Source organism: Triticum dicoccoides, chromosome 2B, assembly GCF_002162155.2.
Source record: "Triticum dicoccoides isolate Atlit2015 ecotype Zavitan chromosome 2B, WEW_v2.0, whole genome shotgun sequence".
Lineage (NCBI taxonomy): Eukaryota > Viridiplantae > Streptophyta > Magnoliopsida > Poales > Poaceae > Triticum > Triticum dicoccoides.
Window position 1 is genome coordinate 627,117,844 of NC_041383.1, and position 10,505 is coordinate 627,128,348.

Here is a 10,505-nt window from a genome sequence, read left to right on the forward strand (position 1 = left end):
TCCGAGATGATTGCATGGAGGTGATTGAAACCATGCAACATGGAGGGAATTATTTAGGTCCAGCTGCAGCCATCTATGAAGAGTGTTCTTTTTTATGTCGTAATTTTATTTCCGTTAAGTTCTGTCATTGTCCTAGGGAGGCCAATATAGCGGCTGATTTGTTGGCTACAAAGTTGGAGCCCTCGAGAACTATTGTGTGGCTGACCGGGGCTCCGGACTTTCTGTTTGATATACTCTCAAACAATGTGGCCCTGTTTCCACATGAAATATAAACCGCCGTGATGACATTTTCTTAAAAAAAACACGTACATGGTTACAACACCATGCAAAAGGACATCCACCTAAAGGGCAGATGCACCCGTAAAAGAAAAGGTTGCAATGATGTAGTAGTATACTGACATAAACTATACACTACGTACCACTAGCAGCAGAGAGGAGGTTATCAGGCAACACATCATGCCAGGCAACACAGCAGAGAGGAGGTTACTGGATATGCTTCGTCTTGATCGAACGACAGCGCCAAGGGAGGCTGCCAGCCGGCAGCCCCACTATCGTACGTCCGCTACACCCGATTCGTGTCGCATGTACACAACCAACGCCCATTGTTCGTATCGCCCCATTTCGTTGGTTGACCGGGCATCGCACTGACAAATCTGGCATTTGGAGGAATCTATTGGACACTGTGACAGGATCTTAGCACGTACGTAGGGTAGTATATATGCTTCCACACGAACAGCATCTCAAGCAAGAAAAGCCATGGAAACCACAAGGCTATCCTTGCTCTCTCTTCTTCCGTTCCTTCTCCTCGCGATCGCTGCCGCGGCAACCGGCGGCGAGCTCAGCACGTTCATCGTCCACGTGCAAGCAGAGGAAACCCACGTGTTCGGCACCGCGGACGACCGGAAGGCGTGGTACCACTCGTTCCTCCCGGAACATGGCCGGCTGGTGCACGCGTACCATCACGTCGCCAGCGGGTTCGCGGCCCGGCTGACGCGACGGGAGCTGGAGGCGGTGTCCGCCATGCCCGGGTTCCTCAGCGCGACCCGCGCCCGGACGTACACCACGCTCACGACGCACACGCCCGAGTTCCTGGGGCTGAACCTGGAGCAGGGGCGGCGGAACTACACGTCGGAGTTCGGCGCCGGGGTCATCGTCGGCGTCATCGACACCGGCATCTTCCCGGACCACCCGTCCTTCAGCGACGACGGCATGCCGCCGCCGCCGGCCAAGTGGAAGGGGCGCTGCGACTTCAGCGGCACCTCGTGCAACAATAAGCTCATCGGCGCTCGCAACATGGTCGCCGCCCTCAACGGCCCGAACGGCACTTCCGCGCGGGTTCCGCCGGTCGATGAGTTTGGGCACGGGACTCACACGGCAAGCACCGCCGCTGGTGCGGTCGTGCCGGGCGCTAACGTGCTCGGCCACGCATGGGGCACCGCCGCCGGGATGGCGGTCCGCGCGCACATCGCCGTATACAAGGTGTGCTACGGAAATGTTGTAGTAGACTGCGAGGATGCCGACATACTGGCTGGCATTGACGCCGCCGTGGGGGACGGCTGCGACGTCATCTCCATGTCTCTCGGTGGGCCGTCGGTGCCCTTTCACCAAAACCCTATGGCCATCGGGACGTTCGGCGCCATGGAGAAGGGCATTTTTGTGAGCATGGCTGCTGGCAACTCCGGCCCGGGAGAGAGCACCGTGATAAACGAGGCTCCATGGATGCTCACCGTCGCCGCTGGCACCATGGACCGCTCGATTCGTTCGACCGTGCAGCTGGGGAACGGCGCGTATTTCCAGGGCGAGTCGCTATACCAGCCAAACGTTGGCTTCTGCCCGTTGGTCTACGCGGGCGCGAGTGGGAAGCCATTCGCCGAGTTCTGCGGAAACGGCAGTCTGGACGGCTTCGACGTCAAGGGCAAGATAGTGCTGTGTGAACTCACGAAAAACATCTCGGTGATCAACCAAGGTGAGGTAGTGGAGAGTGCCGGCGGCGTCGCCATGATCTTGGCGAGCCCGTTTTTCCGAGGGTACGACAAGTTAGCCCAGGCGAACATCCTCCCGGCGTCGAGCGTCGACTACCTCTCGGCCGCAGCCATCAAATCCTACCTCAACTCCACGGCGAACCCGGTGGCACGTATGGGCTTCAGGGGTACATTACTCGGCACGTCACCTGCCCCGTCGATCATCTTCTTCTCGTCTCGCGGGCCTAGCCGTCAGGACACTGGCGTTCTGAAGCCCGACATCACGGGCCCCGGAATGAACGTGCTCGCGGCATGGCCTTTTCAGGTTGGCCCACCGTCGGCGCCGGTTCTCCCTGGGCCGACCTTCAACATGATCTCCGGCACGTCCATGTCAACGCCACACCTCGCCGGCATCGCCGCTTTGATAAAGAGCAAGCACCCGGACTGGTCACCGGCGGCGATCAAGTCGGCAATGATGACGACGGCCGACATCACCGACCGCTCCGGCAATCCCATACTCAACGAGCAACGCGTGGCGGCCAACCTCTTCGCCACCGGCGCCGGACACGTCAACCCAATGAAGGCCGCCGACCCTGGACTAGTCTACGACATCACCCCCGAGGATTACATCGGCTACCTATGTAGCATGTACACGAGCCAGCAGGTCTCGGTGATCGCGCGCCGGCCAATCAACTGCTTGACCACCGTCGTGATCAGTGACTGCCTGCTGAATTACCCTTCGATCTCGGTCGCTTTCCCAGCTTCCTGGAATTCGACTGCGCTGGTGGTGGTAAGGCGCAAGGTGAAGAACGTCGGGGAGGTGCCTTCGGTGTACTACGCGGCGATCGACATGCCGAGCAGCGCCGTAAGCGTGGACGTATTTCCGAGGGAGCTGGAATTCGTCGAGCCAAACCAGGAGCTGACTTTCTCGGTATACGTGTGGCCGAGGCAGAGTGATGCGAGGGTGCTGCAGGGTGCGCTGCGGTGGGTGTCCGAGAAGCACACCGTGCGGAGCCCAATCTCCATCACCTTTGCCTGATCAAGCTTGATTTTCGGCATGAGAGATGGAAGGATCCAAGAGCATACTATCTCCGACCTTTCTTTCTTTCCCCCTCTCTCAAAGTAGGCTTTCGGCCTGATGTATACATAAAGCTACATGATTGAACGATACAAGGTGCCGAGGAAAACCTTAAGTTTCTCCTCCCCTCTCTTGCACGGTTGAGAGATGGCATCGAGATCTCGGGAGTAACCCATTCCTAACCTTCTCCATCATCGACGAAGCCTGACCTGAGTTGGGAGGGGAGAGGTGCATAGTGGTAGGTTGTGTCTTCCCGCTAGGGTGTTTGGCATAATGTCGTCTTGGAGGTGGCCAAGGTTGCGTGCGAGCCGCGTGCGGCTGGTGGTCATATGCATCATTATAAGTTCTCCAAGTTGCCAAGAAAGAGTTCAATAACACATGTAAGAAACTAGGGTATTTTCATGAGTCGCTCGTGCTCCGTAGTTGAGTTCTTTCACATTTCTCGTATCGTTTTTCATGGATTACCATCTTGAGGTTCTTTTTTGGGAATAAGAAAATCGTCTTGATAGCAATCATTAGACCAATAGAACAAAGGTAAGCTCTGCAGCTAATCCACAAGCAAGGATTGTAGGTCCATTACGGTTTTGCTCCTGCTCTACTGGCTTGCTATCTATGAAGGACGAAAGCTGGTGGCAACAGATCTGATGACAATGTCAACGCAATGAAGGCCGCTGACCCTGGCCTAGTCTACAACATTACTCCTGATAATTACATCGGCTACCTTTCTAGCATGTACACGAGCCAGGAGGTCTTGGTGATTGCGCGCCGGCTGATCGACTGCTTGACCACCGTCGTGATCAACGATTGTCTGTTGAATATCCCGTCGACCTGTGTCACTTTCGCAGCTTCCTGGAATTCGACTGCGCCTTTGGTGGTAAGGCGCAAGGTGAAGAACGTCGGCGAGGTGCCTTCGGTGTACTACGCGGCGATCGACATGGCAAGCAACACCGTAAGCGTGGACATATTTCCAAGGGTGTTGGAATTCATCGAAGAGGGCAAGGAGCTGACTTTCACGGTATACTTGTGGCCGAGGCAGAGTGTTGCGAGGGTGGCGCAGGGTGCGCTGCGGCGGGTGTCCGAGAAGCACACCGTACAGAGCCCAATCTCCATCACCATTGCCTGACCACAGGCTTGATTTTTTATAACCTACAAGTATAGGGAATCGTTTGTGAGTGCGGCTAATCTGCACCCGGGCTCATCTGCACCCATGCTTAGATAAAAATTCAAAAAAAATACTAGAAAAATTCAAAAAATTCCAAATTTTTTTGTGGTGGTAGATAATTTGACGCGTGAGGTGCGCCCCAAAATTCAACTCATTTGAGCATCTGAGCAGCTCTCGTCAAAAAAGACAAAATCAGGGTCTGTAAAAATGTATACTGTTCACGCACTGTTTTGACCCGATTTGTCTTTTTTGCCGAGAGCTGCTCAGATGTCCAAATGAGTTGAATTTTGGGGCGCACCTCACGCATCAAATTATCTACCACCACAAAAAAAATTGGAATTTTTTGAATTTTTCTAGTATTTTTTTTGAATTTTTTGCTGAGAGGGAGCAGATGAGCCCGGGCACCGTTTTGAGTTTTCCATCGTTTGTAGCTTTTTTCGATAAGTAAGAGTGTTGAACCTAATGAGGAGCTAAAGATAGAACAAATATTCTCTCAAGTTTTATCGACCACCGATACAACTCTACGCACACCAACGTTCGCTTAACCTAGAACAAGAATAAAACTAGAAGTACTTCCCAGGTGTAGAGGGATATGTTTGCAAGACAATAAAGAATGTGGAAATAAAAGTTAGGTGTTGTTCTAATAAAAGTACAATTAGGTTAGTGTAGTGAGTGTGGAAAAGTGATGGTAGGATTTTCGGAATTGTCCCTAAGCAATTGACTACGTTGCTAGACCGACAGCAAGTTTTTATGTGGGAGAGACCACTGCTAGCATGTCATCCTTTACTTGGAATTATATGCGTAACTGAAGTATAATAAGCACGAAACATCTATATGTTGGAAACTTATCAATGGGTAGTTGAGGTTACCCGGTCATGAGATGTTGGCCATCTTGGTTATCATTCAGATATGGGCGACAATTTAATCTATGGAGGAGAGGAAGGAAACATACTATTTGGTAGAGATGTCGTATACGAGGCCCTGGGAGAACACATTATGTCGTTTGACATGGCCTGCACCGAAAGCAAATGGGGTTGTCAGTGAACTTCCTGTGGCATCTCGAAGGGAGTAGTTTGTGTTGTTGACGGTGTATGCAGTGGCGGAGCTATGTTGGGGCAAAATCCGGCCGTGGCCCGCCCAACGTAGCACCAAATAGTGAAGATTAAGGGGCCCTTAGTAGAAAAACTATTAAGGCCAGCTTTAATCTGGCTGTTTGGCCCGCCCAAGGATTTTACCGTAGCTCCGCCACTAGGTGTATGTGGTGTTCATCGGTGCAAACTTCATAGCCAAAGGGCTCCAGTTAAGGTGTGTTGCCTTGGACATCAATGCCCCTCGAGAACAAAAAAATTCAATAGATAGATCAAATAAACAATGGAACTTGCGTATCGATTTTCTTTCCTAACCTACTCTCGTGACCTAGAGATAGATGTGGTGGCCAAATTACCCACCTTCCCGATGAGACCGAGGGCCCACTCTCCCTCCGTTTGTCGCTTCGGGAATGGGGGGAGGCGGGGACACTAGGTGTTTGATCTAGTGATGGTAGGGTTAGGAATAAATTTAGATTTGGGCTTTGATCGATTGCAACGTAGATGATGGCATCATTATCAGTATAGAATAAGGTTTTCCCCACATCATCCTCGTTCTGGTGATACTTTTTTGAATGGTCAAGAGGAATGTGGAGAATGGTGTATCCCAAGATCCCTCCGAGTCTGACTTTTTCGTCAGCAAGTTTGTCTCGGTGACGTTGTCCTGTGCAACAGACAACGGGGTTGTGCGTCTTGGTCTTCCAGCTCTACTTTTGACCGACGAAGGTTGACCCGCTCTATTACGAGCCCTCTACAATGGGTTTTTTCCGGCGATTTGCTACACAGGTCGCAGCCCTCGACATCTTCCAGACTGCATCAACGGTTTTTCGCCATTGCTTCTACAAACTACTGAGTTTAACAAGTTTGCTCCGTCGAGTCAAGGGGCCAAAGGCAGCAACGAGTTTTTCTCATGGCAGTGGATGCGGAAAGAAGACTTGAGCACCCCGAGGACATGGTTGTATTATGCAATCTCTATAAGGATGTTTTGTAAGGATCTGTAATGCTTAGCCATGATCATTGGCCTTCTCGCACAAAAATGAAAAATGAAAAACATTTGAGTGCTCGTAGTTCTTTTTTTAGGGGTGGATTAACGAACTGCTCGGCTCGTTAAGCTCGTGCTCGTTAAGGCTCGGCTCGTTAAGATTAACGAGCAGAAAACCATGTTCGAGTCGGTTCGTTTGAAGCTCGTTAAGCTCGTGCTCGTTAAGGCTCGGCTCGTTAAGCTCGTTAAAATTAACGAGCAGAAAACCCTGTTCGACTCGGTTCGTTTGAAGCTCGTTAAGCTCGTGCTCGTTAAGCTCAATAAGATTAATGAGTAGAAAATCCTGTTCGACTCGGTTCGTTTGAAGCTCGTTAAGCTCGTGCTCGTTAAGGCTCGGCTCGTTAAACTCGTTAAGATTAACGAGCAGAAAACCCTGTTTGACTCGGTTCGTTTGAAGCTCGTTAAGCTCGTGAACGCTCCCGAGCGCTCGTTAACAGACTATGATGTGTTATAGTCTACGGGATGAGTGTGTATGTCTGGTTTTTAAGATGAAATAGGGTGACTACAAAAAGAAATGCACTAATTTGTTGCCTCCTATGTCAATTAGATTGAATAAATGGGTGAGGTGCTACAAAAAGTATGTAAGGCAAGATGAAAATAGCATTGTGTTGTTACTAACGAGCTTAGCGAGCTACTCGTAAAACTCGTTAGCTCGTTTGTTAAGCTTAACAAGCTAACATCAATGATTGGTTCTGTTCATTAAGAAGCGCGCTATGAGCTTAATGAGCTGAATTATCGAGCGCTCATTAAGCTCGCGAGTTACGAGCTTTTTGCCCAGTCCTACTTTTTTCTTTCTGGGAAAGTCCTCATAGTCCTCTGAACATGCATTTATTTCACAGGCCAAGGTTCACCTCATCTAAATCTGGTCTTGTACAATATCCACCCATGACAAGAAAAATACTACTACTACACTAGGCCAGTTGAAGGCGTCAGGCTGCACAAGTAGCTTATGCGAATTAATCAGCCAAGTGTGTCGCAGTATGCTGGCGCTGATACGTACATCGCCATGTCAGTGCTGGTTCTAGCGGTCGACGTCTAAGTGGAGGCCATGGTAACTTGTCCGCGACGAAGAAGAACCGATGAGCCATAGCTCCCGGTGGATGTTTCCTGTTGCCATCTATCTAGCAATAGCAATAGCAATAGCGAAACAGACGGCTGCCGCGCCGCTCCTATAGCTAACTCCCATCAAGTTCTGGCCTTCTGCCGCTGGCCGTGCGTACGGCAATTCCCAAGCGACCCAATCCATGCCCATGACCGGGTCTTGTCTTTCCTCACGCGCAAGCCATGCAGGTGCCATGTGCCAACATTTGGACTGCTCCAAACCTCCAAACTGCCTCGGATAAACAAAGCCGGCCATTGCCTGCAGGCTGCCGCAACGACGGAAGGATTTTCTAACGGTAACCGGCATGTATAAATGGCCATGCACGCGCACGTACCAGATAACCAGAGCAGAGCAGCAAACCAGCCATGGCAGCCTTCGGGGTCCCCTCTCTCTCCCTTCTCCCCTTCCTCCTCCTCGCCCTCGTCGCCGCGGTAGAGAGCGCCGGCGATGAGCGCAGCACGTTCATCGTCCACGTGCAGCCCCAGGCGAGCCACGTGCTCGGCACGGCCGACGACCGCAAGGCCTGGTACAACTCCTTCCTCCCCGAGAACGTCCGGCTCCTCCACGCCTACCACCACGTCGCGAGCGGCTTCGCCGTCCGGCTGACGCGGCGGGAGCTCGACAAGATGTCCGCCATGCCCGGGTTCGTCGCCGCGGTGCCCGACCGGGTTTACAAGCTGCACACCACGCACACGCCGCGGTTCCTCGGGCTGGACACGCGCCAGGGCGGCAGGAACTACTCGGCCGGTTCCGGCGATGGTGTCATCATCGGGGTGCTCGACAGCGGCGTCACTCCCGACCACCCCTCCTTCAGCGGCGATGGCATGCCGGCGCCGCCAGCCAAGTGGAAGGGCAGGTGCGACTTCAACGGCCGCTCCGTGTGCAACAACAAGCTCATCGGCGCCCGCGTTTTCGACACTGCCGTCAGTGCTGGGAACGGCACCACCTCTACCGGTGCGCCGCTGTCGCCGATCGACGAGGATGGGCACGGCACGCACACGTCGAGCACGGCGGCGGGAGCAGTCGTGCCAGGCGCTCAGGTGCTTGGCCAGGGCAGGGGCACCGCGTCCGGGATAGCGCCCCGCGCGCACGTCGCAATGTACAAGGTGTGCGGCCTGGAGGACTGCACCAGCGCCGACATACTCGCCGGCATCGACGCTGCCGTGGCTGACGGCTGCGACATCATCTCCATGTCCCTCGGCGGGCCGTCGTTGCCGTACCCCGAGGACAGCATCGCCGTCGGCACCTTCGCCGCTGCAGAGAAGGGAATATTCGTCAGCATGTCAGCCGGCAACTCCGGCCCAAACTACACCACGCTGTCGAACGAGGCGCCCTGGATGCTCACCGTCGCCGCGAGCACCATGGACCGTTTGATCAGAACCAGGGTGCGCCTTGGGAACGGTCTCTACTTTGATGGCGAGTCCGTGAGCCAGCCAGACGCTGCGGCGACCGTCTTCTACCCGCTGGTCTACGCCGGCGCGAGCTCCACACCAGACGCTCAGTTTTGCGGCAACGGCTCGCTGGACGGCTTCGATGTCAGGGGCAAGATAGTGGTCTGTGAGCGCGGCAATGACGTCGGTAGGGTTGACAAAGGCGCCGAGGTGTTAAGAGCCGGAGGCGTCGGCATGATTCTGGCCAACCAGGCCATTGATGGCTTCAGCACCATCGCCGACGTGCATGCCCTCCCAGCGTCGCATGTCAGTTACCACGCCGGAGACGCAATCATAAACTACATCAAGTCGACGGCGAGACCGATGGCGCAAATCATGTTCAGGGGAACGGTCCTCGGCACGTCGCCGGCCCCGGCTATCACTTCCTTCTCCTCGCGCGGGCCAAGCATGCAGAATCCCGGCATTCTGAAGCCCGACATCACGGGCCCCGGCGTGAGCGTGCTCGCGGCGTGGCCATTCCAGGTAGGTCCACCCTCGTTGGCCGCGAAGTACTCCGGGCCGACCTTCAACTTCGAGTCAGGAACGTCCATGTCGGCGCCGCACCTCAGCGGTATCGCCGCGTTGATCAAGAGCAAGTACCCGGACTGGTCGCCGGCGGCGATCAAGTCCGCCATCATGACAACCGCTGACAGCACCGACCGCTCTGGGATGCCGATAACCGACGAGAAGGGGACGGCGGCCGACCTCTTCGCCCTTGGTGCCGGACATGTCGACCCGGACAAGGCCATGAACCCCGGTCTGGTATACGACATCTCCCCGGCCGATTACATCGGCTTCCTCTGCGGCATGTACACGGACAAGGAGGTCTCCGTGATCGCGCGCCGTGCAGTGGACTGCTCGGCCGTCGAGGTGATCCCGGACCGCCTGCTGAACTACCCGTCGATCTCCGTCACGTTCCCCTCGTCGTGGAACCCGATGGCTCCGATGATGGTTACACGCAAGGTGACGAACGTCGGAGAGGCGCCGGCGGTGTACTACCCCCAGTTCGACCTGCCGGAGAACTCTATGAACGTCACCGTCATGCCGAGCTCGCTGCGGTTCACTGAGGCGAACCAGGTGAAGCTTTTCAAGGTGACCGTGTGGCCGAGGACCAGCGGCGATGCAGTGGTGGTTCAGGGAGCGCTCCGGTGGGTGTCGGACAAGCACACCGCGAGGAGCCCGCTCTCGGTTGCCTTCGCCGGACACTAGAGCACCATCTGCTTGACAATTTATTTTACTACGCCAACTTGATGCTACCATTTCCCCGTAAAAAAAACCTTGATGCTACTTTTGTTTGTCAGGTTTTTGCTTCTTTTGTATGGTTAGTTCGACGTGATAATGTAATGGTGCGTGTTTGACATAATTTGTGATGAATTATACCATGTTTGCGTTACCTATTTTAAGAATATCTCACAAACTTTGAACTTAAGGATTTGATTACTTAATATTCGATTGAAATGGATACACAATAATTCTAAATAACAGATTTTTTATATTTCATAATCATTTCTTGTTTCATTCTAAAAATATACCTGAAAAATTATTGGATCAGGAGATTCAGTTAAGTTTTCTCTCCAAAAAAAAAAAGGAGATTCAGTTAAGTCATCCGGTAAAGTGCCCACACTTGCGAGTACAAATTAGTATT

The 10,505-nt window shown here is 53.4% G+C and overlaps 2 protein-coding genes across 2 annotated transcripts; both read left to right on the forward strand.

Moving 5' to 3' along the window:
• Window positions 1-756: 756 nt before the first annotated feature.
• On the forward strand, window positions 757-3,000 carry LOC119368140 (subtilisin-like protease 1). Its single transcript, XM_037633475.1, has one exon. The coding sequence runs from the start codon at window positions 757-759 to the stop codon at window positions 2,998-3,000; it is 2,244 nt and encodes a 747-aa protein (XP_037489372.1).
• Window positions 3,001-7,795: 4,795 nt separating this feature from the next.
• Window positions 7,796-10,069, forward strand: LOC119361061 (subtilisin-like protease). Its single transcript, XM_037626443.1, has one exon. The coding sequence runs from the start codon at window positions 7,796-7,798 to the stop codon at window positions 10,067-10,069; it is 2,274 nt and encodes a 757-aa protein (XP_037482340.1).
• The last annotated feature ends 436 nt before the right edge of the window (window positions 10,070-10,505 follow it).